The sequence below is a fragment of the Archocentrus centrarchus genome, chromosome 22, assembly GCF_007364275.1.
Source record: "Archocentrus centrarchus isolate MPI-CPG fArcCen1 chromosome 22, fArcCen1, whole genome shotgun sequence".
Taxonomy (NCBI): domain Eukaryota; kingdom Metazoa; phylum Chordata; class Actinopteri; order Cichliformes; family Cichlidae; genus Archocentrus; species Archocentrus centrarchus.
In genome coordinates, this window is record NC_044367.1 from 1,600,873 (window position 1) to 1,627,914 (window position 27,042).

At 42.5% G+C, this 27,042-nt stretch overlaps 2 protein-coding genes across 3 annotated transcripts; both read left to right on the forward strand.

The window, feature by feature from the left end:
- Positions 1–5,340: 5,340 nt before the first annotated feature.
- clec14a (C-type lectin domain containing 14A) lies at positions 5,341–7,975 on the forward strand. 2 transcript variants are annotated; one of them, XM_030719028.1, is made up of 2 exons: positions 5,341–5,561; positions 6,400–7,975. In XM_030719028.1, the coding sequence occupies exon 2, from the start codon at positions 6,437–6,439 to the stop codon at positions 7,496–7,498; it is 1,062 nt and encodes a 353-aa protein (XP_030574888.1). In that variant the 5' UTR covers positions 5,341–5,561; positions 6,400–6,436; the 3' UTR covers positions 7,499–7,975. The 2 variants fall into 2 exon arrangements, with proteins under 2 accessions (XP_030574888.1, XP_030574887.1); XM_030719027.1 differs by lacking the exon at positions 5,341–5,561 and adding an exon at positions 5,670–5,796.
- An 8,885-nt stretch (positions 7,976–16,860) lies between these two features.
- On the forward strand, positions 16,861–20,300 carry foxa1 (forkhead box A1). Its single transcript, XM_030719429.1, has 2 exons — positions 16,861–16,984; positions 19,056–20,300. The coding sequence occupies exons 1-2, from the start codon at positions 16,919–16,921 to the stop codon at positions 20,220–20,222; spliced, it is 1,233 nt and encodes a 410-aa protein (XP_030575289.1). The 5' UTR covers positions 16,861–16,918; the 3' UTR covers positions 20,223–20,300.
- The last annotated feature ends 6,742 nt before the right edge of the window (positions 20,301–27,042 follow it).

Sequence of the window (27,042 nt, forward strand, 5' to 3'; positions counted from 1 at the left end):
TGCCTGACCTGCAGATATCGAAAGAAGTGTGAATGGGGCAGATTGTATTTTTCTTTCAATAGGCTGAATGATGCAAACTTATTGCCAATATACATGTCCTTAATCGACACTAGCCCCTTTTCCCTCCAGTCATGATAAGCTTTGTCCTGCCAAGGAGGCAAGAAACTGTGGTTAAAGCAAAACGGCGTCTGTGCTGATGTATTTGGTAATGCAAGGAAGGTCCTGATCTGATTTAGGATTCTTACTTCGTGTCTTAACACAAAGCTCAAATTTCGATAGGCTTCTGGTTTTTCGAGGCGGGCAAACAGCATAGCTGGTAGGGAGGAGTTATTCACCAGATTGGATTCCATCTTGAGCCACAGAGGGAAATTCATCCCTGGGTTACCCGGGAGGCCCTGTTGCCAATACATTAGTGCTCTGATATTGGCAGCCCAGTAATAGTGTTTAAATACAGGTAGGCCCAGACCTCCCTCCTCCCTCGGCCTCTGTAAATGCACTCTAGAAATCCTAGCATTTTTCCCATTCCATATATAGGATTGAATGATCGAATCCAGGTCCTTGTAGAAAGTCGCTGTAAGATAAATAGGAAGATTTTGACATAAATACAAGAACCTAGGTAGGGAGATCATTTTGATCGAATTAATGCGTCCAATCATTGACAGAGGCAAAGTCTTCCAGTACTCAATATTTTGCTTTAATCCTGATATAAACTCTGCGAAGTTTAGTTTGAATATAAGTTTGGGGTCTTTGGGTATAGTAAGACCGAGATAGGTAAGATCAGAGTGTATTTTAAACTCAGTTTGTTTGACCTGCTTCCTGGACTAGGGCCCAGATCAGTTCTCCTTCACAGCATCACCTTGAAATTAAAATAAACCTCTCACCTGATGGTCTCAGATTTACCTGAGAAAATTCCAAAGAATTCACTCATTAGGAATTATGAAGAATTTCAGCTTCCTCTAAGGAATGAAGGTCTGACTGTTTTCAGATGTTTTTCTAGCATTTTTTTGAGCTCTGTCCTTCAGATGTATCTTTGGCCATGGCTGTCAGGTGTGGAGCTCACAGACTGATGGGAGGCTTGAAGGAGGTCTAATCTGTGGCAGCAGTTTGGAGCTCTGTAGAAAGCAGTTTGCAGGTCGGGGACTGAGATCTTATCTCCACAATATTCTTTAAAAAAGTCCAAAGTAGCTGAACACTTAAAAACACATCTTCATCAGCTTCACAGTGATGTTCCCCAAGCAGGACAGCATGGACCAAAGCCACTCAAACTTTATTAGAAAAACAAACTTCTGTTCACATTACATCCAAAACTTGTTTTATTCTCATTTTTCTGACAGGAATTCTTAATTCCTATTAAGTGGATCTTTCTCCTGGACTTTTTTCAGACAAATCTGAGATAATCAGTTAGAAATGAGATGGAATGAGCACCTTTAACATAGAATGAGGAGATATAATGAAAACACAAAGAGGGAAATGTTTGGACTGTCCTCAGGTATGCAGACCCTCAGGTATGCAGGGGGGCTGGACTGAAAGCAGGATCTTCAGAGTTCTGAACTGAAATCTGTTAGAGATATGTAACACTTCAAAAATGTGGATAGATAAGAGCCTGGAGTCATTACCATGGTGGCTGCTCCACACTCATAGAACTACAGTTATGTTTATCATGGAACCAGTTCTGTACAGCTGTTGTTTGCACAGGGACATGTGAAATCTGAGCTCTAAAAACGAGCCGGCTTCCTGTCAGCGCTGTGGTTAAAATCAGGCTTTCTCTTTCTGGTGTTACTGACGCTCCACAGAAATCTACACTATTACTGCCACATGTGGAATTACACATATTCAAGCTCAGCTCAACATTTGTCCCGGATCAGGTGGTCGCTTCATGTTTCCGAGCAGTGCTTTAACCACACTCCATTTTTTCCATCATGCATCCATGATGGGAATCTCCCCTTCCACCACATCCCAAAGCTGCTCTGCTGGCCTGAGACCTGCTGGCTGTGGAGATCGTCTGGAAGCACAGCAGGATGGATCCATGCTTTCATGGTGTTTACATCAGACCAGGCAGAGCTTCTCCATCTTCTGGTGTCCAGTGTTGGTGAGTCTGTGTGAACTGTAGCCTCAGCTTCCTGTTCTTATCTGACAAGAGGGCATCTGACAATGTAATAATCTGTTTCATTAGTGTCATATTTTAGATGTTGTTTAATAAAAAGTGAAACCAAAAATAATATTGAATTTGAATCCAACAGTGTGCTGTAAACGCTTCATTTTTCAGCAGGTCCCTCTGATACGTTCATGAACGCTCCTGTAAATAAACCACAGAAAGAGTCAAACTGATCAGCTGCTGTTTTAAAGCAGAGCCTCTCCATCACCTGAAGGTGGAACAGCAAACAGCCAATCACGAGTCTTAGAATTGAACTACACACCTAAGATAACAGGCTGCGTGAGGTTGGCACCACGAAGCAAGACTTCAGGTTTGGCCCTGGGTTCGCTGTATATCACCATGGTACCTTATGCTGCAACTGATGTTCCAGATTAGAGATCAACAGGTATGAAATCACCACCTGCTGACCAATCAGATCTCTAGAAAATAGTGTCACCATTCAGTTTTTACTTCTTCAAATGGGCTAAACTTTATTCATATAGTAGTTCTAATTGACGAAAGCATTTAAAGCACTCACATGTTCATTCAGAGCTTCTCCTCTCTCTCTTTCTCACACACACACACACACACACACCGCTGTGTTACTCTTAGTCTGTTTTCTGTTTAACTTCTGTGTATTTTTCTAATATTACAGTTTTATCTTCCTTTATAAACTCAATCAATAAATGTAATTGGGCAGATACTTCCAGCTGGCTGCTTCATGAGACAGTTAGCATCAGTTCACAAACTCAAAAATGAACAAAATGGTGGGAACAGTTTCAGAAAAGGTGATGGGACATCTGAGTATAGACTGTAGACAAAAGATGACATTATCTCCAGGGTCTGAAATGTGAAGCCTTAAACCTGCATTCTCTTTAATGTCCAGCAGGGGGCGAGTCCTCTGAAGTCTGATTGGAAAACCACCTGCTCGTCTGGGTTAACTGATGCTGATGAAGTCACAGATTTCAGTGGTGATGTCATTGTGATTGTTAAAAGCAGTCAATTAGGAACAGGTGGCTAAGAAAGCCCTCCAAAATAAAAGCCTATTTTAACTGGAGTTAAACTCAGTCTCACTCATACACTGTCACTATGACAACAGCAGTGCATTAGTCATGATCCCACCCTCCACGACCTCTGATTTCCTGGCATTCTTCACACACTTCCTACAGGAAACTGGAAGCATCTGATTCGCCATAACAACAATCAACCCCCAGAGTGCGTGTTCGTGTGTGCTTCCACTATTTGTTCATATAAAGCACAGGATATTGTGTGTGTGTGTGTGTGTGTGTGTGTGTGTGTGTGTGTGTGTGTGTGTGTGTGTGTGTGTGTGTGAATCCTGCTCTCTGATTGGCTCCTGTAGGTGTGGGACTGCAGTTGCAGATGTGGTTTTATTAATGGTGGTTTTCTTGATTTTCTTCTTCTTGCAGTTTTTGTATGACGCTGAGCCAGAGAGGCATTAAAGAAGTAAACTAGGAGGAATTTGTTTTCATTTGGAGAATAAAGTTTGAGGCGAAATCATTAGAATAAGGTTCTGCTGAGAGCGTGGCCGCCTCTAAACGTGATGACGAATGAGTGAAATGTTTCAGCCATAAACAGTTTGGTGATCAGACTTTGGACTTTGGGAACTCAAACAGGTGACGTGGACGGGTCCACCTGTCTGTGGTACAGAGAGTCACGGGAAACAGTAAGACAGCTGATCCAGATGTTTGATCAAGTGATTGAACCCACTGAGAGATCACCTGATCAAACATCTGTGTGGGTGGAAGTCTTCTCCAGTATTTGCTTCCTCTCTATTTTGGAGTTGCTTCTTTAAATGTGCAGCATTGATTAGCATACCTGGTTTTAATAATCTGGACTCAGGTGTGTCTTTACCCTCACATGCAGAGTACTTTCATGTTAACCTTGATTGAGTGTGCTAACATCCACTGTTTTTAGAAAATGTTCACATTTTAAAGAAAATCTTTGACACTAAAACAGCTTCATTTCAAGGAAACTTCTTCTAATTATTGAACATTTTCATCTTTAGCTTGTGGCTAAAACCAAACCAACCCTAACCCCAGGCTGAGCGTTGGTGACCTGATGGATGTTAACAGGTGAAGTTACAGTCACGGCTTTCCCATGGAAACAGTGTCCAAACATCTGGCCTCCTCCTTTTTCCCCTTTGTACAGTTTATTTGTACAGAGCTCTCAGTTACAAAGGTCATTAAAGATAAATTATCGACACAATATGCACAAATCGTGACTCAAATTAATACATAATTTAAGGTGAAAAGGTGCAAAAAATGTAAAAGATATTTAAAAACACCTACAATAGACCCCCAAACAAAACAAAACTGCGATTTCAAAAGGTGCAGGTGCACCGCGGGATGCTCAAGGAGCATTATCATGATAACACTGTGTGCATGTGTCTTTGTCACAGGAAATAATCTGGATGAGCCGAGAATTCACATTTATTGAAGGGAAAAAAAATGCTTCTGTGAGAGACACTGTGTGGTTTTCAAAATAAAAGTCATTCACATTGTTGTTTGTGGATAAAAGCACGTTTTAAATATTAAAGCTGGACATTTCCCCTTTATCACCTTTGAATCTTCACTTGCAGAGGTCCTGAAGGACTTCATCAGAGGGGATTACTGAGATGGTCTCTGATGGGTTGCAGAGGTCCTTGAAGGGTTTTCTGGGCAAACAGATAAAAAGTCCTCAAAAGAGCTCACCACGTCAGAGACCTGAGGCTCCCACAAACTCTGATGTCTTTTTAAGGAACCTCTTCAAGAACATATCACGCTTCTCAACAACATTCAAGGGCCAGACATCACGAATGACTTTAAATATGATCTCATTTTAATGAGCCTGAACCCGAGTCCATTCAAAAATGTGCAATTTTAAGACTTTTTCTAAATGTGGTGCTCCAGATTGAGTTTCTGTGTTTTCTTTAAAATATTTTCTCTATATTTGTGATGATTATTCCTCCCACCACTCATGCTGTTGTGCACAGAACTTGGTACATTCTGCTTTTAATTGTCTTTGTTTCATCTGTGTAAAATACTTATGACGACATACACAAAACTCATGTTCCTTATCTGTATTCTGCTCTGTTCATCTGAAATCTGAAGTAAGGCTGCAGCATTTCTCTGGAGGAAACCAGCTCACCATATCAAGACACAACACACATCCTGCCCTGGAGGAGGAGGAGGAGGAGGAGGAGGAGGAGCTGCTGCATGGTTGAGGGTGAGGCTGGCAGTCTGGCTGTCGTTGTGAAGGAGAACCAGAGAAACAGGAGGAAAGAAAGAGGGAGCAACAAACAAGAAGAGGAGAAGCTGCAGAGAAGGAGGACAAAAACGAAGCCAGACAGGAGAGAGGAGGAGGAGCAGGAGGTGTGGATGAAGGAGGAGAAACTGGCTGAATCTGTGAGGAGAACAAGTTAGAAACGGTAAAAATAAACTGAGATTCAAGTGTTGAAATAAAAACAGAATGCAGTGATTTTTTTTTTTGCTGAAGGAGAACAAATCAGATGATGAAGTTTAATTTACTTTTTTAAACATCCGCTCAACACATTTAATAAAGACTGTGAAAGTTACTCTGTGTCAGGACCGGCTGTAAAAATGGCACCAGTTTTTCTGCAGGTGCAGCTCTGTCACAGTCTGTGAGGACCAGTCGTTTTAGAGGTACATTTTGTAATTACCTCTTTGGTAAAATGTAAATCATACGTTCACTGGCAGGGGGCAGTGTTTTACATGAATGTCTGAGCGATGCTGCTCACCACTCAAAGAAATGGGGAAAACGCAGCATGAGCAATTTGGTGGAAAACTCTGAAGCACTGATTTACCGTGTATCAATAAAACACTGACACAGCTAACATGTTTGCACTATCGATAGCTTTGGACAGTTAACTGCCTTTATAAGCTAATACTGCATGGCTAACATTAGCCTTAGTGGTTTTCAGTCTTTAGTCGATGTGATTTCTTTTTGGATTTTGACACTGGTGGAGGTAGCAGTCGCTTTTCAGCTACTTCAGTCCTTGTTTGCTGTCACATTCATAAGAATCTCTGAACACCAACTCACCAAAGCTGAGAGAGGTTTAGGTCAAGTTCACTTTGCATTTAGGGTTGAGTTAAAGTTGGATTCAGGCTGGGATCAGATTGGGTTCAGGTTGTTCAGGATGGATTAATGTCGAGTACATGCTGGGTGTAGACTGGGTTATGGTTCATCTCTAATATTGTTAATTTCAAACAACAAACATAAGTTTTTTTTTGTCTCTGTTTGGATAGAGTGACATCATCACCATAGGGGGTGGAGCTAGAGGAGATGGCATTTCAGCTCCGCAGTTGTTGGACTTTCCTTTGCATTGTCATCTTCCTGCTGAGAAATATTTCTGCTGTCCCATCTTCACGATACACCCTGAATCATACCAAAGTCCGCTTCAGTGAAGCCATTAAGAGGTGCTCTTCTGGCGTCCTCACCACCATCGCCACCCAACAGGAAGTGGATGATATCCTGAATCTCATCTCAAAATCTGTGCTGCTTGAGAAGGAGTTCACCTTCTGGGTTGGGCTGAGGATCAAAAGTAAGTGTGTAGACCTGTCCAAGCCACTGAGAGGATTCTGGTGGTTAGAGAACAACAGCGAGGAGTCAGAGGTGAGCCGCTGGGTGGAGGAACCAGAGCTCAGCTGCACCACAAGCCGATGTGCAGCATTGAAGGGACGAGTTGATGGGTTGAATGTGACATGGGGTCTGATTCCTTTACCCTGCGATAAGCAGAACAACTCATTCATCTGCAAAATGAAGGACCAGCAGGACACCATCAAATCAGGACCAGAACCAACAACACCTAAGTATATAACTACAAATCCACTTCAGCATGCTACACCTGAAACAACACCTGCACCATCAGATCCAGGACCCAAAGTTACTACATCAGGACCTAGACTCGTTAATGGCTCTCTTTCTAGCTCATCACTGGTCTCAGACTTGTGCCAGAGCCCGTCGATACCTGAGGCTCGCTGGATCACTCTAGTCCCCAATGACGGTAAGAGGATCCAGGTGGAGTGCTGGTCCTCCATTCAGTTTGAACTGGTCTGCTCAGGAGAACCCACCGTATGGCGACTGGTGAATGGATCCCAGGCCAACTTCACTGCCATTGGCATAGTGTGTGCCAACGCCACCCAGAAAGAACATCACTCTGGCTTGCACTCGTCCATCTTGATCCCGGTGCTGATAGCTGTGGGGGTGCTGGTGGTTCTGCTGGTGGTCATCGCGGTGACGGTGAAATGCTGCTTGAAGAGGCGGTCGAAGAAACGGGCCATAAAAAAGGCAGAGAAGATGGAGCTAAAAAGCAAAACCAGAAAAGATTCCTTCTCACTGGCCTAAACAGCCTACACGACCAATGAGAAGGTGCTGACATGAGGGAACAGAGCTGTGATTGGCTGTGTTTAATGACAAAATGTTCTCATTAGTGGACATTTTTAAACGCTTTTACCTGACTGTGGACTTACACGCTGCTGTGGTCACAAACTTTTCATTTTACAAGTAAATGTTCTTGAATTTTTATTGGTTAATTTAGAAAATCATCAATAAATATAGATTAAAAGTGATTTAATTGATTTAATGTCTTCTAAATGACCTAAAATGACCAAACGTCACTCGTTCTGCCTAAAGAACAGGGCAAAACATTTAAATACTTAAAATTAAATTTTACTTATAATTTAAATTCACGTTTAAATCCATCCATATATTCTTTTCCACTCATCCTGTTCAGGGTCAGGGGGGGGGGGCTGTCACAGGGCGAGAGACAGGACCCGTACAGGTCACCAGCCTGTGGCAGGGCTAACACAGAGAGACAGAAAACCATTCACGCTCACATTCACACCTATGGGTAATTCAGAATCACCACTTAACCATACCCCAGTAACTGCATGTCTTTGGACTGTGGGAGGAAACCAGAGTGAACTCCACACAGAAAGGCCCGGGCCAAGATGGATTCAAACCCAGACCTTCTAGCTTTGAGTCAACAGTGTTAACCACCACGCACCTGTTTAAGTATTATTTTTATTTAAAGACAGAATAAAGTTCATCTTTACTTCACATTTCTGTAACTGTTAAAATAAACTCTTCCAGTTTTTAATTTCTCTGCTGAGCGACACAAAAACAAACAGGAAGTGAACTTTACTTTGAAAACCTGGCTGTTTGGCTCAATCTGCTGATTTTTGGTTTCTGACTTTTAATTGTTGAACCAAATAAAACTTTATTAAAGTTGACAATGCTGGACTTTTACATGTTTATCAATAAAGTTTTTTTTTAAATAAAGATGAAATCCTGTTTCAGTGTTCAACTTCTCAAATGCCCAAAATATGTGAACGTAGGCTTCTATTATCCTATATTATCCTATGTCACTGCAACAGCTCTGTAAACACAATATAGTCATAAGTATGTGGACACCCTGAGTCAGTATTATTTACAGTACTACATTCTGTTGTCCACATACTTTTGGTCATGAGTGCATTAATTTCATTCAGATGTTTTAGAAAACTGTCGCTGTTTAAAACCTACTTGGTCAAAAATATATGGGCAGGAGGTCCACGTTATCCCATAATATTCAGATCATTATGAAGTTTAACTGTCTACACACTTCTGGTCAAGAGGAGTATTTTAATTCTCTTGATTGGTTAGAAGCAGAAACACTACATGGACAAAAGTATGTGGACATCTTGGAGATTAATACTATAAATGAGTCACATGTGCGTGGGCAGTCGGGCGTTTGCTCAGTTTGCCTGTCTGAGAATTTGGCTCTGGTCTGCTTCTGTTATTGTCTTTTTAATCAGGATGTGGCCAAAATGATTGTGCCATCATTTGGGATAACTCCAGATCTCTGGAGAGAGGTTAATTGCTGACGGAAGGTCTAAAACGAATCATAATTACGATGTTTAACTGTCTACATACCTTTGGTCATTGTAAATGAGTTAGATGGTTTAGAGAAGCATCTCTTTGTAGCATTATGGACACAAGTATGTGCACACCCTTTGCAGTTATAATAACTGAAACATGGAGCTGTCACTTACTGAGAGGTTTTTGCAGGACAGGAAGCACTCTGTGTTTACAAACTGCTTTTCCTGTTTCCTGAAGAACAGCAATGTTCTTACAGGAAACTGTCCCAACCTCCTGACTCAGGGGAAGGTCATGTGACTGATGATGCAGGTTATCAGGACTCAGGGCGGGTGATCTGATATATCATGTCTCTTGAACTCCTCACCCTGCCCACTGGTTCTGGCACTGAAGGGGCGCTGGCCTGGTTTCAGACCTGAATGGTTTTCTTTGCATGAAACTTGTTTCTGGTAAAAATCCCTTTGACCCAGTTCTTCTGTTTTAAGAGACAGACACAGATCATTCAGTTTAGACACGTTTTTGTGAGGTTTAACTCTGTAACAATGCATCACAGGAACGCTGTTGTCTATTTCTGATCAACTTTATTTAATAAATTCATTTTTTTTTCACTCTTATTTTTATTTTTTATTTTTTTTGCCTCGGTTGAAGAGCTCATATTTTGAAGTCTGAAAATAAAAGTGAGACATGCTGAGTTTAACTTTATGAAATATTTTTATGCAGTAAAGTGAAAACGATGGGCTGATTCAGCCTGTGCGGCTCTCCACGGTGGGAGCAGAGGAAATAAACTGAACAGGTGTTACAGGAATGTAAAGTCGCACCTGAGGGGCTTGTCCATACTCAGGCTTACAAAGACAGTACTGCAGTCCTCTTCATCAGTTTTAACAGCATTTTCAGCTTCAGCAAAGGAATTGCTCAATTATTCTGCATCACAGCTTCTTTCCCACAGGTTTCACATGCACTGCTTCACACGGCCACCAGAAGGCACCCTCGCCTTTAAAACAGGTGGTTTGGGGGAGTGAGGAGGGCCTGCTGCATGGAGAAGAACCTGCAGAGAGGAAACAAGCAGACTCCCTGATGGTCTCTCCTGGGGATAATGTTCACTGTGGATCTGGAAGCTGTTACTCTGGGTCAGAGGGAAGGCTGCATGTTTGTATTTAGTCATATATTTTTGAGGTAGCTCTACTCATATATGATAAAGATATGCTTAGCTGCTCCCTTATTTCTCCAGGAGCCACCAAAGTGAATCAATTTGCATGTTTGAGTTGGGACAGATTTTATGCTGGACGTCCTTCATGATGGATCCCTTCCACTGATCCGGGTTTGCACCGGCTCTGAGGCTGGGTTTCTGCCTCCTCCTGCTCATACTGTAATATCGTAAATAAAGCTACCTAGCAGGATGTCACTCATTCAGATCATCTCCAGCTGCAACATTAAAGTGCCCTACACAATAATCAATAATATCATGCGTATGATTTTTTAACTTTAGCTACTTTAAGGATATTTGCTCTGACACAGGCACAGAGCCAAACAGCAAACCTGGAGACTTCACTGGATTTATATTCTGATTTTCTGTGGCCCGTCTGTGCCGACGCCTTTAAAGAGGGGCCTGAAAGATCACAGTTGAGGGAGTTACAGTGGACAAAAAGAGTCTACATGGTAAAATGACATCAATCGACACAGTTCAAGTGAAACACAAACTGAAACATTTTAGGGGAGACAAATCAAACATTAGCATCAATGCGCACACCCTCTGCTTCCCAGGCTGTGTCAGAAATGAACCAGTCACATTCAAACTGATGTTAAGTAGTCATCGGTACACACCTACCATCAGTAAGTGAGTCAGATTAAAATCAGGCAAAGCTGAGCTCTTCTAATCATACTTTCCTGATACTTAGATCTCACAGCAGGAGCCGTGGTCAGCAAAGAAGCTCCAAGGCATCAGACCTACTTCAGAGAAAACATGGCACAATATTCCCACGAGGTGAACGTCCCTCCAAGACTGATGAGAAGAAAAAAAGTAAAGTGGTGAGGGATGCTGCCGAGAGGCCACAGCAGCAGTAAAAGAGCTGCAGGAATATCTGGAACATCATGGTCACACACTGATGTGACAACAATCTCCATGTTCTTCATGTGTCCGGGCTGTGGGGCACTTTGGCAAGATGGCCTTTTCTTCTGAAGGAATATGTCTGTGTAGGTGCTCAGTCATCCAGGTCATAGTAGTCTCTGGAGCTTGAAAAAAGGTGACTGGACTTCTCCTTGTTTCTTGAAGATATTTCACCTCTCAACCGAAAAGCTTCTCAGTGCGGCGCTTTTTTCAAGCACCACAGACTTTTCTGAAGGAAGAACATATTTAAGCCCAGCTAAAGTTTGCAACAACCTACATCGAGTCTCTGAGCAGCATGTTGTGAAAGATGTTCTGGTCTTATGAGACCAAGGTTGGATTTTATGGTCATGGCTCCAAAAGGCAGGTTTGGCATAAACCTAGCACTGCACGTCTCCAAAAGGAAACCAAAGCCACAGTGAAGCACGGTGGAGGCGGCATCATGCTGTGGGCCATTTTTCTTCAGGTGGAACTGGAGCTTTAGTTGAGGTGGAGGGAACAGTTCCAAATTAAGGAATACCTTCAGGCATCTGCTAGAAAGCTGAAAGATGAAGATGAAATTTCAGCATTCAGCACAGCAAATACCCAAAGCTCCCAAGTTTCTCTGCACATCTAGGAGATTGTTCTTCGAAAGCAGTACCCTTCACTTGTGGAGTGCCTCAGGGGTCCATTCTGGGCCCAATTCTTTTTTTACTGTATATGTATAAATAAAGTAGTAGTAGTAGTATGTTGCCTCTGGGGTCTATTTTTTTTAGAAAACATAATATTTCTTTCCACTACTTCACTGATGACATCCAGGTGTATATGCCCATCAAACTGAGCAGCAGAGATTCATGGGAGCCTCTGCTGAACTGTCTTAGTAATATCAAGTCCTGGGTCAGTTTCCTCACTCTTATTTAAAACAAGACTGAGGATATCTGCTTTGGTAAATACAAAGCAAGCAAACTCTTCTGGCACGCCAAGTCATTTGACTCCTCACTGTCAAGCTGCTGTAAAAAATCTGTCTCTGATTTTGGATGGTTTTTAACATGGAAAAACAAATAAGTGATGCCACCACAGTTAGTTTTAATCAGCTCAGGGTCATTGCTAAGGGAAAGCCCGATTTCCCAGCAAAGGACCTGGAGAAAGCTATCCATGGTTTTATTACTTCCTGTCTGGACTACTGTAATTCCCTGTACTTTGGTACAGAACAATCATCTGTGTCCAGAAAGTGGCAACTCGTCTTTTAACTGGTATTAAAAGCATGAACACATCAGCCTGATCCTTTTGAGAATTGATTTTAAGATTTTCCCGCTTACATTTAAGGTTTTAAACAGACCGGCACCTTTTTATCTGTCTGAACTGCTTCATGTTCACACGCCTGTCTGAGGTCATCTAAAACTAGATTAAAACAGAGTCAATCGAGCTTTCACAGCAGCAGCGTCAAATAATCTGCTGCTCCACATCTGCACAGCTCATATATTTAAATCCTTCTTAAAAACACATTTATTGTCCTCAGCATCATTTTAAGGGGATTTTATTTATTTTTATTTTATTTATTGTCTTTTAATGTTGTTTACTGTGCTCTATTTTACTGGATTTCAGAGTATGGGGGGCTGCACAGTCACAGTGACAGCTTTGGTGTTTTGGTGAGGAAGAGGAGTGAAGAAGGGCCCCGCTGACAGACTGAAAGCTGCGAGTTCAACAGTCCTCATGTTTGCACAGGTTGCTGTCACTGTCCTGGGTTTTTGCCCAGTGTTTGGCATTTTTTGGTTTTGTTGAGGTCCTGATGTTGTTATTCAGTTTGTTGTCTGCTTCTGGTTTAGATTCTTACTTTGTAGGTTTTGCAATACTGTGTCTTTGTACCTTTAATTCCTGGTCAAGTTTTTGTTATAACTTTAGAACTTCTTAGAGTTACGTTCTTATTTAGTTATATATTTATGTTCTGTACAGTTTATTGCTTTCCCCGAGGCCCTGTCTAGTCTAGTTGTCAAGTCTGCATCTGTGTCATGTGTAGTCACCCCCTTTTTTGTTTTGTCAGTCTGGTCTCTTGTGCATTCTGTTCAGTTTTGCTTCCCTTGTCTTGTTAGTTTGATTCAGTTCACCTGTTCTCCCCAGTTGTGTCCTGAGTATCAACAATAAAGCTGTGAGTTTGTACGTTACCTCTGGAGTCCTGCATTTGGGTCCACATCCTGCCTGCCAGATGATCCTCACGGGTTAAAGGTCACATTAACAGAAACCTGGCATTTTTAACAGGAGTGTGTGGACTCTTGATAACTATGGTACCTGTCCAGCGAAAGGTGTAGAGCGTCAAAGATACTGGCTTCTGATTGGTCCTTTTTGTTCTGATAAATCTGATGAGGAGCACGAGGAAGATGATTCCAGAAGATTAAACCTCCTGACAGGAAAATAAGACATCTGAACCTGTGTGTACGACAGAGAGAGAGTTCAGGTGAGAGTGGAGGTCACATGGTGCTTATGTGAGCAGAACACTGGCTGTTTGACCTTCAGGTGACCTCTGTGGTTCAGTGACTGACAGCAGGGGAAGCTGGGAGATATTTACCTCACAGAGAGTTGAAGAGTTCAGGCAGAAACAACACAGCTTTAATAACTGGCTGTAACACACACACACACACACACACACACACACACACACACACACACACACACACACACACACACACACACATTTTCCATCACTTCTAAGGACTCTGAGTCAGCTTCATTTCCTGAAAACATAAATTTAACTTCAAGTGAACTCAGAGATCTCTCTCTCTCACTCACTCACTCACTCACTCACACACACACACACACACACACACACACATAGACGGATCACTGTGTGTGCAGTTTATAGGAGTCTAGGATCAAAGCTTCTGATTGGTTACCATAAGCTGAAGATGAAGCAGGAGCTCCTCGCCCTCTTCCGAGGGTCCCACAGAGCGGTCACATCCAGGTCCTCGGCTCCGCCCCTCCTGGAGCCGTTGTGTCTGTGAGGAGGCGGTGTGCAGGTGACAGGTGAGTCAGCATACGCAGTAATAACGATCAGTGAAGAGCTTTTAGTGAGATTTACAGCCCTGTGAGTCACACCGAAACCTCATCCTCCTGCTCAGGATCTGCCTCGATGCTGCACCGTGATGTCATCGGTGCAGCATGGAACAGCACAGGTCACAGCAGGTGGGCGGTGATATTAGAAGCTGACAATAAGCTGTTTATTCTACTTGTGTCTGTCAGAGAAATAAAAGAAAAACACACCAGCAACCAATCACAGAGTTTACACAGGTACGAGGCACAACGAACTCTCAAAGGTATGCAGACGCACAAAGTTAATCATGTCCAAAAAGGTTCCTGTCTGACCCCCCCGCATTGTATGATAACTTTATTCTGACCCAGAAGGACTCGCAGACGAAGATGATCCTGGTCTCTAACTGAAGGTAAAAGGAGGCCTTCATCTGCTCTAACCTGAGCAGCCATCATCCCACAGGCTGATACGAGCCTTCAAAGTTTACCCAGAAAGCACTTTGTGAGGTTTCCTCCAGTGAATGATCAGAAACAGATCAAACATCCAGCTACCAACACTGTTTCTGCTCCTCTACGTCACAGACATCAAACTGCTGCAGTCATTCAGACTGTGATGGATCCTCACACTGATGCTCACAGAAACCAGGTTCAGCCTTCAGACTGGGCTGCAGCTTAAATGTGTGCGTCTCACCTGTGTTCTGTTTTTACCTGTTTTTTTTCTTTTTTTTTCTTTTTTCATTAGAGTCTCAAAAAGCAGCACAAAGCGTGGATCTGACAGATATCTGTGGCTCTACCTGGACCTCCACCTCAGGTTCACCTCAGGGAGGAGGTCTCCTGCTGGTCCTCACTGGTCAACCTCCCCCTCTTTGTGTCCTCTCAATGTTTCGGTGTAAGTGTCCTTTAATCCAGCAGCTCATCCAGTTAATCCAGTCAGATAATGGTGTGCAGTGATCAGTCGCTGCGCTCTGTCAGTCGCTTATTAAACCTCCAGACTGGAACCAGTCAGCTGAAAGAGAAACCAGAGGGAAAACCAGTAAGCAGAACAGAAACTGAGACCAGTCAATAATAATAATAATAGTAATAATAGTACAGAGAGTGAGTGAGAATTGTGATTTGTTGCAGTTTTCTGTGAATTTGTCAGTTTTGTTTGCTGGAATCTGGACGATCGTTTGATTTGTAGGAAATAAATGTTTGATCAGATAAATGATGAAAAGGCTCCTCGTCTCACTCGTGCTTCTGTGTGGATTTCTGTGACTCAGACTGATGAAGAGAAGAATCCTAAAATTGTGTCTTTTTTAAGGGGATTTTTGTATGGAAGGTGGCATCATGTTTAGAGCTCAGAGGAATTTTCAGGTTTGTGGGTCTGAATTAAAGAAGTTGTTGCAGTGTTGCCGTTCAGGCCCTCAGACCTGCCTCTGTGCCGGGCATCACTGCACACAGCAGGCGGCCCCTTTATTGCTGAATTTCCAGGTTCAGGAGCAACATCTCGGTTTCAGAGACGACAATCAAACCGCACTGAGCTCGTATTCCAGCTGATTACAGTCCAGACCATCACCCATTGAAACATACAGAAACTAAAGAGCTGCAGCTGCAGCTCAGAGGGAATTCAATCCTTTAACTGTTTAAATGTTGGCCTGAGTTTCCACATTATTATTATTATTATACATTAAAGCTGTTTTGTGAGTTGCTTATTAAATCATTTTAATGAATCAGGAGTTTATTTGTTACATTCATTTTAAACTAATAATCATGAAAACAGCAAACAGCTCATACAGACTGAAGCTCTTAGCTTGAAAAGCCTGTCTGTCAATAAACCCATTCAGTGCTTTTTCAAATTAAAAGCTTGGATTTGACCTTAAATTAAAACTCTTATTTTTATTTAAACTCTAAAATTTGTGTTTAGTTCAGTAAATTGAAATTTTGATCTGATCAGTGAAGCCATTATTTTTTTGTCTGGAGGCGTTAAATGAAAGAATAAATCCTAAAAATTGTCTTTTTTAGAGGGAGTTTTGTTTGGAAGTCTGCAAATACTCGTAGACAAAAAGTCTGATGTGTTCTTTCTGTGTTTGAGGTTTGAATATTAATTTGAAATAATCTCAGCTTTTTATGGACTGGACTGATCGGGCTCAGGAGCTTTCACGTAAATCTGACCCTCCGTCATTCACAGTTTCCTCTGTGTGACTTTATTTCGTGTGATTTTATAGAACTAAATGTGTGATTAAAAAATCTGAATCTGTGAGCGTGGCAGCAGAAATGCAGTGATGCTAAAATCGTTTCTTTTTGTGTGGAAGGTGGAGTCACGTTTACTCCTCAGAGGTTCATCTGTTTTAAATAAAGTTTTTTTTTTTTTGTAATTATTTTTATTATTGAAGCGTCTCCACAGTTTGAATTTAACGAAAACAAATCAAATATTTTCTTACTTTTTGTCTTTTCCGTCTTTTTCGCCGAGTTTTACAGTTTGCAAAGACATAAATCTGGTTCTCGGACCTGGGTTTGGTTCTGGTTCTGTGATGAAGGTGAAGCCGCAGGTGGAGGCTGAGTGGAGGAATGATAGGAGGAAGAGGAGGAGGGGGAGGGGGAGCCGCGGAGGGCCGGACCTGCACGAGGAGGAGGAGGAGGCTCACATCAGTCCGCAGGTCACCATCACCTCCTCCTCCTCCTCCTCCTCCTCCTCACTAACACTCGGCTCGGCTCGGCACGCTTCCACCTGGAGCAGGACGCGCACACTCAGACCGGGACAGGACCGGGAGGCCAGGAGACCCGGAGCGGGACCTGCAGGATCCGCGTTCCGGCTGCGGGCTCCCGTCATGCTGGGCACGGTGAAGATGGAAGGCCACGAAGCTCCGGACTGGAGCGGATACTACAGCGAGGAGGTCGGTCACCACCGCGCGCCCAGCCGCCCTCACGGCGCGGGCCTGACGCTACACCCGGGCTAAAACCAGGGCTATAACCAGGGCTAAAACCAGGGCTAAGAGCCGGTCCGGATCGACTCTTTTAACTGGAAAAACCTCTGAAAGTTTTCTGTTAAAGTTCGGGGTTCCGGTCCGGTTTGGTTGAAAGATTTGCAAAAACTGTCGGAGCCACTTCAAAAAAATCCAAAAGAAACTAAAAATAATTTTTATTTCTATTGAGAGGATGTCAGAGTTTTACAGTCTGCACCTGGAAAAAAATGTTTTATTAGATAAAAATATTTTTTAAGAAGCGAAAAACGGCGTCTGAAAAACGGACTCTTTGGTTCCGATCAAATCTGCGGGGAAATTTCTTTAAAGCAAAAGAAAAACGAGTGAATTCTTTCAGAGTTCCTCCTCAAAGTTTCTGTCACAGAAAATCAGAAACATCCAAACAAAGAAGCGCTGAAACTCTGCGGAAAACCCGCCGCTGCTTCTCCCGTTATTGATCCCCGATTACAGGAAATAAACTCGGAGATACGAGCTCTTATTACCGGATAAATCCCAGTTTATTGTTTAAAGATTCAAAGCGAAAAATAATTTCAGCTCTGATGTGAAAACGTTTGTTTAATAATTTGATTGAATTTGATGAGTGAAAATCAGATCTGACTGATTATTTGATCCTTTTGCTTTTTATTGATCTGACGTTTCGGTCATTTTTCTTTCACGGCAGGAATTAAAAATATAAAGAACAATAAAAAATAATATTTGAGCCTCAACTGATTTTTTTTTTTTTAATGTTTCACTCAAACTCAAACTGCGTCTGTTTCAGTCCGTCAAACTCGTTTTTATTGAAACGGATCTTTTCTCCGTTATTTTCTTGTTTCTGACCAACAAACAAACAACAATAATAATAATAATAATAATAATAATAATAATAATAATAATAATAATAATAACAAACAGAAAAATGAACAGAAAAAAAATCATGAATATTTTTAAATTAAAGTCTGAAGGAAGCTGAAAATGTTCCCGATGGTTTTGATCCAGCAGTAAGAAACTGATCATTGAGCCTCTGATTTAAACCGAGCGGCGCGTTTTTATGGCTTTAATCAGTTTCAGCTCAAAAGTCTGAAAGTTAAGAATCAGACTGAAGCTGAAACAAAGAGCAGGAGGCCACTGCTGACTGGGCCACAGTCGGAATAAATATACGTTAATAACCGTCAACACACAAAAAAATCCTAATGCGATGAAATTAAATGAATCAAATTAAATTTGTTCTCTGCGGCTGATTTTGAACTCCTAAAACATGAACCTGAAGGAGAAACTCGGATTTTAAATACTAACAAATATAAATGATCGTTATTATTATTTATAATAACATCTGTAATGCATGATCTTCTTGACTTCTACTTGACAGGAAGTGGCGCTCATTGATTATACGGATTAATTTACAGACGCGAGGAGTGTGAAATATTTTCTGTCAGAGCCTCACAGTTTAAACTGGTTATCAAAGCAGAAAATGTTCTTCAAATGTTCCTTACAGCAGGTTCCCAGACGTGGATAGGTTAATGGACACTCTCTCTCTCTCTCTCTCTCTCTCACACACACACACACACACACACACACACACACACACACACACACACACACACACACACTTCAGGACTGGATGAACAGGGAGTCGAATCTTTGACCTTTGCATTTGGCTGATGACCCCTACTTCCTCCTGCACCCCCCCAATCCAGGATTAAACCTGGTCCTGGACTAAAGACAAAAGATCTCTGGACTGGGTCAGGCTTATTCCTTGTCTGGGGGATCCACCCGAAACTGAAATGAATCCAAAAGAAGCTTTTTATTTGAGTTTGAGGTTTTTACAGGTAAACAATCAGCAGGGGGCGCTGCAGGAGGCTGGTCTAACTGGCTCTTAGACCTGGTTCTTATTCCAAACTGCTCTATATTTAGTCTGACTCGTCCTGTATCAAAGTTCTTGTAGTTGGTTTTGCCTGTTTTTGGTTCTGTTTCTGTTTCTGACGGTCCTGGTCTCTCTCTGCAGGTTTACTCCCCGATGGCCGGTGGTGGGATGGGTTCTGGTCTCGGCATGGGTTCAATGTCTGGCTACATGTCGAGCAGCGGGACCACGTCAGGCTCCTTCAACATGTCCTACAGTGGCACCGGTCTCAGCCCTGCCCCTGTGGGAGCAATGGGCGGTTCTGCTCAGGCAGCCATGACAGGGCTGGGCGGAGGTGTGGCCTCGATGGGTGGGGCCCTAAGCCCGTCGAGCATGAGCTCTGTGTCAGCCCAGCAGGCCTCGATGGGCCTGAACCCGTACGGTGGCATGAGCCCCAGCATGAGCCCCGGCATGGCGTACGGCAGCGGGGGACTCAACCGATCCCGTGACAACAAGGCGTTCAGACGGAGCTACCCACATGCCAAGCCGCCATACTCTTATATCTCCCTCATCACCATGGCAATTCAGCAGGCACCCAGTAAAATGCTGACGCTGAGTGAAATCTACCAGTGGATCATGGACCTTTTCCCGTACTACCGGCAGAACCAGCAGCGCTGGCAGAACTCCATCCGCCACTCGTTGTCCTTCAACGATTGCTTCGTGAAGGTATCACGCTCACCGGACAAACCGGGGAAGGGCTCGTACTGGACACTGCACCCAGACTCTGGGAACATGTTCGAGAATGGCTGCTACCTGCGCCGCCAGAAGAGGTTCAAGTGTGAGAAGAAGATGTCGACCAAATCAGATGGCAGGAAGGAGCAGGGTGGCAGCAGTGGAGGTGGGGCGGCGTCTCCTGTGGGAGACACCATGAAACCTCCGGGACTCCTGGACTCCTCGCTGCCCTCCTCCAGCCAGGCGACCTCGCCTCCCGGGCTGGACCTGCGAGGAGGTGTGGGCGGGCCGTCCGACCTAAAGGTGTCTGGCGCCCAGCTTCTGTCCTCCCTCTCGCTGCCCCCCCACTCCATGGCCCACGACTCACAGCTCCACATCAAAGGAGACCCGCATTACTCCTTCAACCACCCATTCTCCATCAACAACCTGATGTCGTCCTCAGAGCAGCAGCACAAACTGGACCTGAAGGCCTATGAGGCGTTGCAGTACTCCTCCTACAACACCGGAGGGACGTCCGGCCTCGGGGGGAGGACCATGGAGCCGCTGGAGACCTCCTACTACCAGGGGGTCTATCCCAGACCACTCCTCAACACCTCGTAGTAGCCACTGCACCTCCTGCTGGACTTTCTGCATGCAGCCGTCACGGACTTCCTGTCGGACTGAGATGGACTCCTGAACTCCTGCACTGTGACCGAACCAGGACGCCAACAGACACGATGAAACTGACCCCAGGTCTGTGATCTGCTTTTACACATGAGTCACAACAAAAAATCGACGCAGGAAAACCCAGCCACGAGGACCGGGTCAGACCAGAACCAGAGTTCAGCTTCCGATCTGCTGAAAGAACCCTGGAAAATAATGAACCACAGGGTTCTGCAGGGAGGCGGAGCCCTGGGAGTCCTGGTTCTGAGTCTGATCCTGGTTTTGTTGGGGACACAAGGTTTATAGGAACAGAGAGAAACCAGCATCATTGGACCATTTAATACTCAAAACTCACCTGTATGACCAGACTCCATTCAAATATCTGCAAATGTAACATCAGTGTGCATGTAGGCAAATCCAAACCAGACTCATTCAAATTTTACCTAATTCAACAGTCTGAATGTAGGTGTGTCACTAAAATATTGTCTAGTTTAAATGTGGTCTCCATGTACGTGAGTTCTGACCAAACTCCATCCAAATATCAGTGAATCTGACACACAGATTTCAGATACTAGCTTGAATCAGTGAATGGTTAAAGTTGCATTAAATAATTTATAAAATAGTTCTCTAAGTTTCCAGTGTGAAAACAGACAGATTAAACTGGGTGGACATGAACTGGTCTGCTTGTCCACAGTGGACTGGTTCAACCAAGAGCAGATTTTAATGTCTCTGCACAGAGACTAAAAACCTGGATCAGATCCAGATATTCAGGTTCGGGGTTTAGATAGAGAAACTGGGCTCGTTAAGAACCGGATCAGAGCCAGACTCTGCTGTCTCTGATATCTGGGTCAGCATTGAGCATCAACCCTTCGCTGACCTTTCACCCTTACCTAAGCATATTATTGACTGAGCATACCGCTTTCTGCTCAGACATCTGTGAAACTGTTGGGGTCCTTTAGAGGGCCCCGAGCCACAGGTTGAGCCAGAGCAATTCAGGTTTGGAGTCCTGTTGAGAGTGAGGTCAAAGTTCACGCTGCAGATGTTTACAAACACGACCGCAGATCGATGATCGGGACTCATCTTTCTGATCAGGATTTATTTCTCCCACGACCTCGTCTGCTCCTCCACTGACCTCCGGCAGGGTCATGACCCTCAGCCTGAGAATTCGCCAATCAGATTAAAGGCTTTTTTTCTGAAGGATCTTTTCACCCAAAAGAGTCTCGCTCTATTCCGCTTGCCATTTGTATCTGGGTGGTTTCTGATCAGCTTCTGCTCAGTACTGCAGGAAGTACTCAGTCAGGAAAAAAGAAGTAGGGATAAAGAAAAAGTACTTTGATACAGCCATTACTGCGATCACAGATTAATGAGTTAATCAGTTTGTTTATTCATCTCACAGTTAAAATTACACAATTTATAATTAATAAAACTTTAAAAAAGAGGAAATAATTCTTATACATTACGAAGATAAAAATAATTTCCTGATCCTGCAGCTTTCAGACATTTAAACAACATTCACACAATGTCCACACAGCATTTATACAATGTTTAAACAATGTTCACACAACGTTCCCACACACCTGACAGTATTCACACAGCGTTTAAACAAAGTTCACGTGTTCATACAACATCACACAACACCCCACAATGTTCACATAACACAACATTCACACAGTGCCATACAGTGTTCAGACAACGCCACACAACGTTCACAGCATTCAGACAACGTTCAGAGAGACTCCGTTTAAACTGAGGCTGAAGCTGCTTTCAGGACTGATACTGTGACACCTGAAACTAACACAAACACAGTAACTGAGTACTTTTACTCGAGCAACTTTGAGTACTTTTATTTTACTGTTTGCGCCTCTTTATCCTTTAATTCCAACAAATTTCAGAGGGACATTTATGTGAAGCTGCAGCCTTTTAGTGGATCATTTTCTTATTGATTAAACGCTTCACAGAAGAGCCGCTGAAATGATCCATCAAGTATCTGATCGTCTGATAAATTTTCATATGAAGTTGAAGTAGCCATCAGTTTATTGTTTATTCCTAAAAATGTCTCTGAGGTTTTGAACCAGTTTCAACTGGAGTTAAAATTTCAAAATAAGGTTAATTTAGAAGATGTTTGAAAATAAGAGCGTGAAATATTGGAGCACTTCCTGCAGCTCTGCATCCATGGAGAAGGTTTCTGAGCATGCTAAGTGTTTAATGTGTTTTAGCCCCTCCCAATTGAATGGCGTCCCTGAATCGGAGGGATTCTCTGAATCTGAGCCTCTTTTTAAACTTGACGTGTTTCACAGCTGGAACATCTGGAATTTATGACTTTTGAATCCACACACATAAAGGTTAATCTTCTTCTCCCTTCATATTTGGATGTTCCAACTGTTCCACGCCTCTTTCACACCTGAGGGTACAAACCCTTACACACCTGAGCATCTTCCATTAGCGCTCCTAGTTTCTCCTCTGAGACCTCCTCCATCATGGAGCACTGACACTGACTTCAGGTCACATGACCGGAAACACGAGGGTTAAAAGACGGCTCAGGCCATATATGTCTATGGCTCAGGCTGCCGGAAGTCTGCGAACCACGCTCTCCATCCCAGATGGAGGACGCTGCGAGGCCTCCGATTCACTTCCTGGTCGGTTATTTGACCCTTTGAAGCAGTTTGAGGTCACAGGAAAATGACAGAGGGCGGAGTCTGCAGCAAGGCATGCTGGGAATCTGCATCTCTGTCCATCACCACGTGCGTTTCAAACTGAAACCACAGATCACATGATCTCTGCCTAAACAGGAAGCGAAGAGACTAATGAAGCAGCTGCTGATCAATAATCAATAACGAATCGAGTAGCCGGTTCAGCTTCTAATCAAGCGATGATCTGATGAATAGTTTTGACTCTGTGTGTAAAAGCAGAATCACTTCCCGTCTGTGTATTTAATCCATCACTGATTATTGATTATTACCATGTGCATGAGTGAAGTGGGAGGTCTTCTTCTTCTTCTGTTTTGTGGGACACTCAGGCCCCGCCCCCTGCGTCCTCGTTGTGTGTTTGTTCTTCGTTGGTTTTGATGCATGTTTTAACTTATTCTGTCATTTTCAAATAAAAGCAGGAAACACTGCAGGCTGGTCGGGTTATTGATTGCTGATTGATTTTGGTTTTTATAAAGGTCAATTTGTACCTGTTGGTTTCAGCTTTAATGCTGATCAGTGATCAATCATTTATTCTTCAATCAATAAAAAAGATTAAGAGATGAAAGGGAAGCTGCAAGAAAATAAATTCTAAAGTTTGGTTCTTAAATATTTATATGACTTAGTCATATCTGTTATTAATTAAAAATGACCCCAGGTGCTGATATCTGATCAATAATTGATCACGGGCTTCCTGTGAAAACCACCTCAGAGAACATATTTATTCATCAGGACAAAAAAGTAGATGATCAGTTATTACTAATCAATCACCTGCAGCACCCGATGACAGCAGGAATCATTAATAATAATGATCAGCTGATAACTGCAGAATCATTCAGCTGATCATATGACTCACTGATCATCAATAAGCTGAGGAAGGAGGGACTTTTTTAACACAAGCAAACAATTTTTTCAAATAGTTTTTCATTTTTGGATCTTGTTTCCAATATCCAGAAAATTTATTACAAGCAAACAAACAAACAAACAAACAAACAAACAAATAAAATAAAATAAAATAAAATAAAATAAAATAAAATAAAATAAAATAAAATAAAATTAAATTAAATGTTTATTTGTTTTATTTTTTTAATCTCCCTCTTGGACAGAAACTCGTATAAACTCGTGATGAAGGCCTTTTTGTTTGTTTGTTTTCAGTAAATATTAAATGGAAACACAAACACAGCAGCTGAGTTATTGTTCTTCTCTCCTTTAATATTGTATTAATTTTGTCATCTTGTTTTCTTTTTGTTTACAGTTTTGATGACGTGTTTTGTATTATTTATTTTCATTCCGTGTTTGTTTGTTTATTTTATTTTGATTTCCCTTGTTTTAAATGTTTTTGGTTCTTCTTATTTTTTCTAATTCTTTATTTTAATCTTGTTTATTTGTTGTTCTTGTTTCTGACTGAAGTTTGATTTGTGGGTAATTTTTATGGATTTGTTTCCGATTTTGTGTGTGTGTGTGTGTGTGTGTGTTTGTTTGCTTTTTTCTTTCTCTCGTTTCTTTCGGGTTTTTTTTTTTATGTTTTATTAATTTTCCCTCTCTGGGATTTTCGGGCCTCGGTCCCTCTCGGCTTGTCTCGGCTCCTGTCGCCGGAGCTCAGGCCGGACACGGCGCGCCTCCTGCGGCCTCGGGGCGCCTCAAAGCGCCGCTGCTGTGCGGATTTCGCGGCTGTTTGCGGGCCGTGAACCTGAACACGAGCCGACAGATTTCACTTTGATCTGAAGCTTTTTCCCCTTTTTGGGCCGCAGAGCCGCGAAATGTCTCCAATGATCCCGGAATTATCCGCTAATTACCCGCAGACACAATCCCGCAGCGGCGACGCGCACAGAGGCCCGCACAGCCGAGCCGAGCCGAGCCGGGCCGAGAGGAGCCGAGGAGGCATTTCGGACAAACAAACAAATAATAAATGAATTAAAAAATTAGAACTGAAACCCATAAAAAGCGGCGAGGATGAAGCGCTGCTGCGGCCTGAAGGCGGAAATCAGAAAGTTCAAAACAAACTAAATTAAAACTGTCTTTTTATTTCAGAGTTAAATCATTCAAACCGCTCACACAGATTCTTTTTAAGCCATCGGATGATGTTATTTTAATTTCCCGAACATATTTTATTCCGTTTTTTTTTTTAATAAATAAACAAAAATGATTTCAGTTTGTTTGCTCTTGCTGTGATTTTGTTTTTAATGATGAAAGAGAAAATTTTATGTCCGGATTTGATCATTGATTCAGGGACTGATTAACTGATTGGTTACTGGATGATGTTTGAAGGTTCATAATATTTAAATTCATTTTATTTATCTGAGCTGCGCTCCTGAAACACAGCAGTGTGTGTGTGTGTGTGTGTGTGTGTGTGTGTGGTGACATTTGATTCGCTGTCGTCTTACTGACGCTGACCTTCACGATTTAACACACAGATCAGTTTGTATGTTCAGTAAAACACGTACACACACACCTGCTCACCTGTGTGATGCTGCAGAGAAAACCACACAGTGACGAGGCTGAAGCAGATTTTTCAAATACCAAAGTCTCCATCAGGACCCGGACCCGGACCAGGACCCGGACCAGGACTCAGACCGGATCGGGGAGAATCTGCTGTGTGAAAATGATTTATTGAAATAAGAAACAGGGGGGGGGGGGAACGAGCGAAGTTTGACTGAAGTGAGAGGATAAAAAGAGACCCGGACAGAAACCTTTGAATGATAAATTCTTAAGTTTGTAATAATGTGTGTTACCTGATACACACAGACACACACAAACACGCACTGCATGAAGATCAATTATAATAACAGTATAAAATGATAAAATAATTTTCAGCTCATTTTTTTTATTTCAGGATGAAGATTAAAAATCAGAACAACCGGGACGGTCATACATCTGACACTGATTACTGATCAGTGACACTGACTCTGCACTTTTATTCGTAAATAAAAATTTGAAGATAAATTTCACTTATTAAAAAAAAATATATCGATCATAAATTTCTTAGGAAATAATAATCAGTGTTAATCATCTTTAATCATTTCTTCTTAGACTTTATCAAAAAAGTTATTTGATCAAACAAACGTTGATGACACATCCTCAGCTTACTGATCAGATTATCAAATGTGATTATTGATCATGTGTAGCATGAGTTTGGATTTGGTTTTTAAAGCATTTTTGTGGAATAAATCAGCATGAAATAAAATCATTTATGAATGAAAGATGGAGCGGCTCTCACTTTTTTTTCTCCTGAGATCATCCAGTCTGAACGATTATTGGCAATATATCAGCCATCAGTTCATCCTTTAATCAAACATGAGCAGCTGTCACATTTACGCTTTCTGTGAAGCAAATATTAAAGTTTAAAAGTATCTGTTACAGTCTGAACTCTTTGAAAGGATGTGTTAAAAATGACACGTGTAACACATTTTGTGTGAATTTTGACACACGTGTAAAAAATTAAAAAAAAAAAAAAGCAAAATTTCGAAACATCACGTGTTGAGTCAAATGTGACACGTGTGTCCCGGAGCAAATGTGTTAAAAGTGAACACATGTTGTGTTTCTCACGTCAGTTCAGTCAGTGAATTATTTCCTCTTTACATTTTTATATGTAATAGCAGTAATTTAACATTTAATTTATACCATAAAAGAAAACAATTAAACAAAACGAACAAGAATAAATACAACAAAATAAGTAAATAAACAATAATAATAAAAACATCTGTGCGTTTGCTCTGTTGCAGGCATTTTACAGTAACAGTTTCTTTGCAGGACTTTTATTTTGGAGCTGACAGGTTTCAGAGGTCAGAACGGGGCTTTTATTTTTTCGGCCTGTTTCCTCGGACTGTAGCTGATGCGGCTCTGGGAGCTCGACCCGAAAACGGACGCTCCTGATGGCGGAGAAGCCTCCACCTCCGCTCTGCCACCCAGCCTGCCGCTGTAATACGAGCCATATGTTCCCGGCAGGGTGGAGCGGGGCCCTCCGGCGGCGGCGGCCCGGCCCCGGCCCCGGGGCCCCCGGCCTCATTTTTCTAAAGCCCTCGCTCCTTTTCTCTCCACTCGCGCCTTATGGAGGGAAATGTCGGCCACAATGCGGCGGCCTTCGGCCCCTTTCT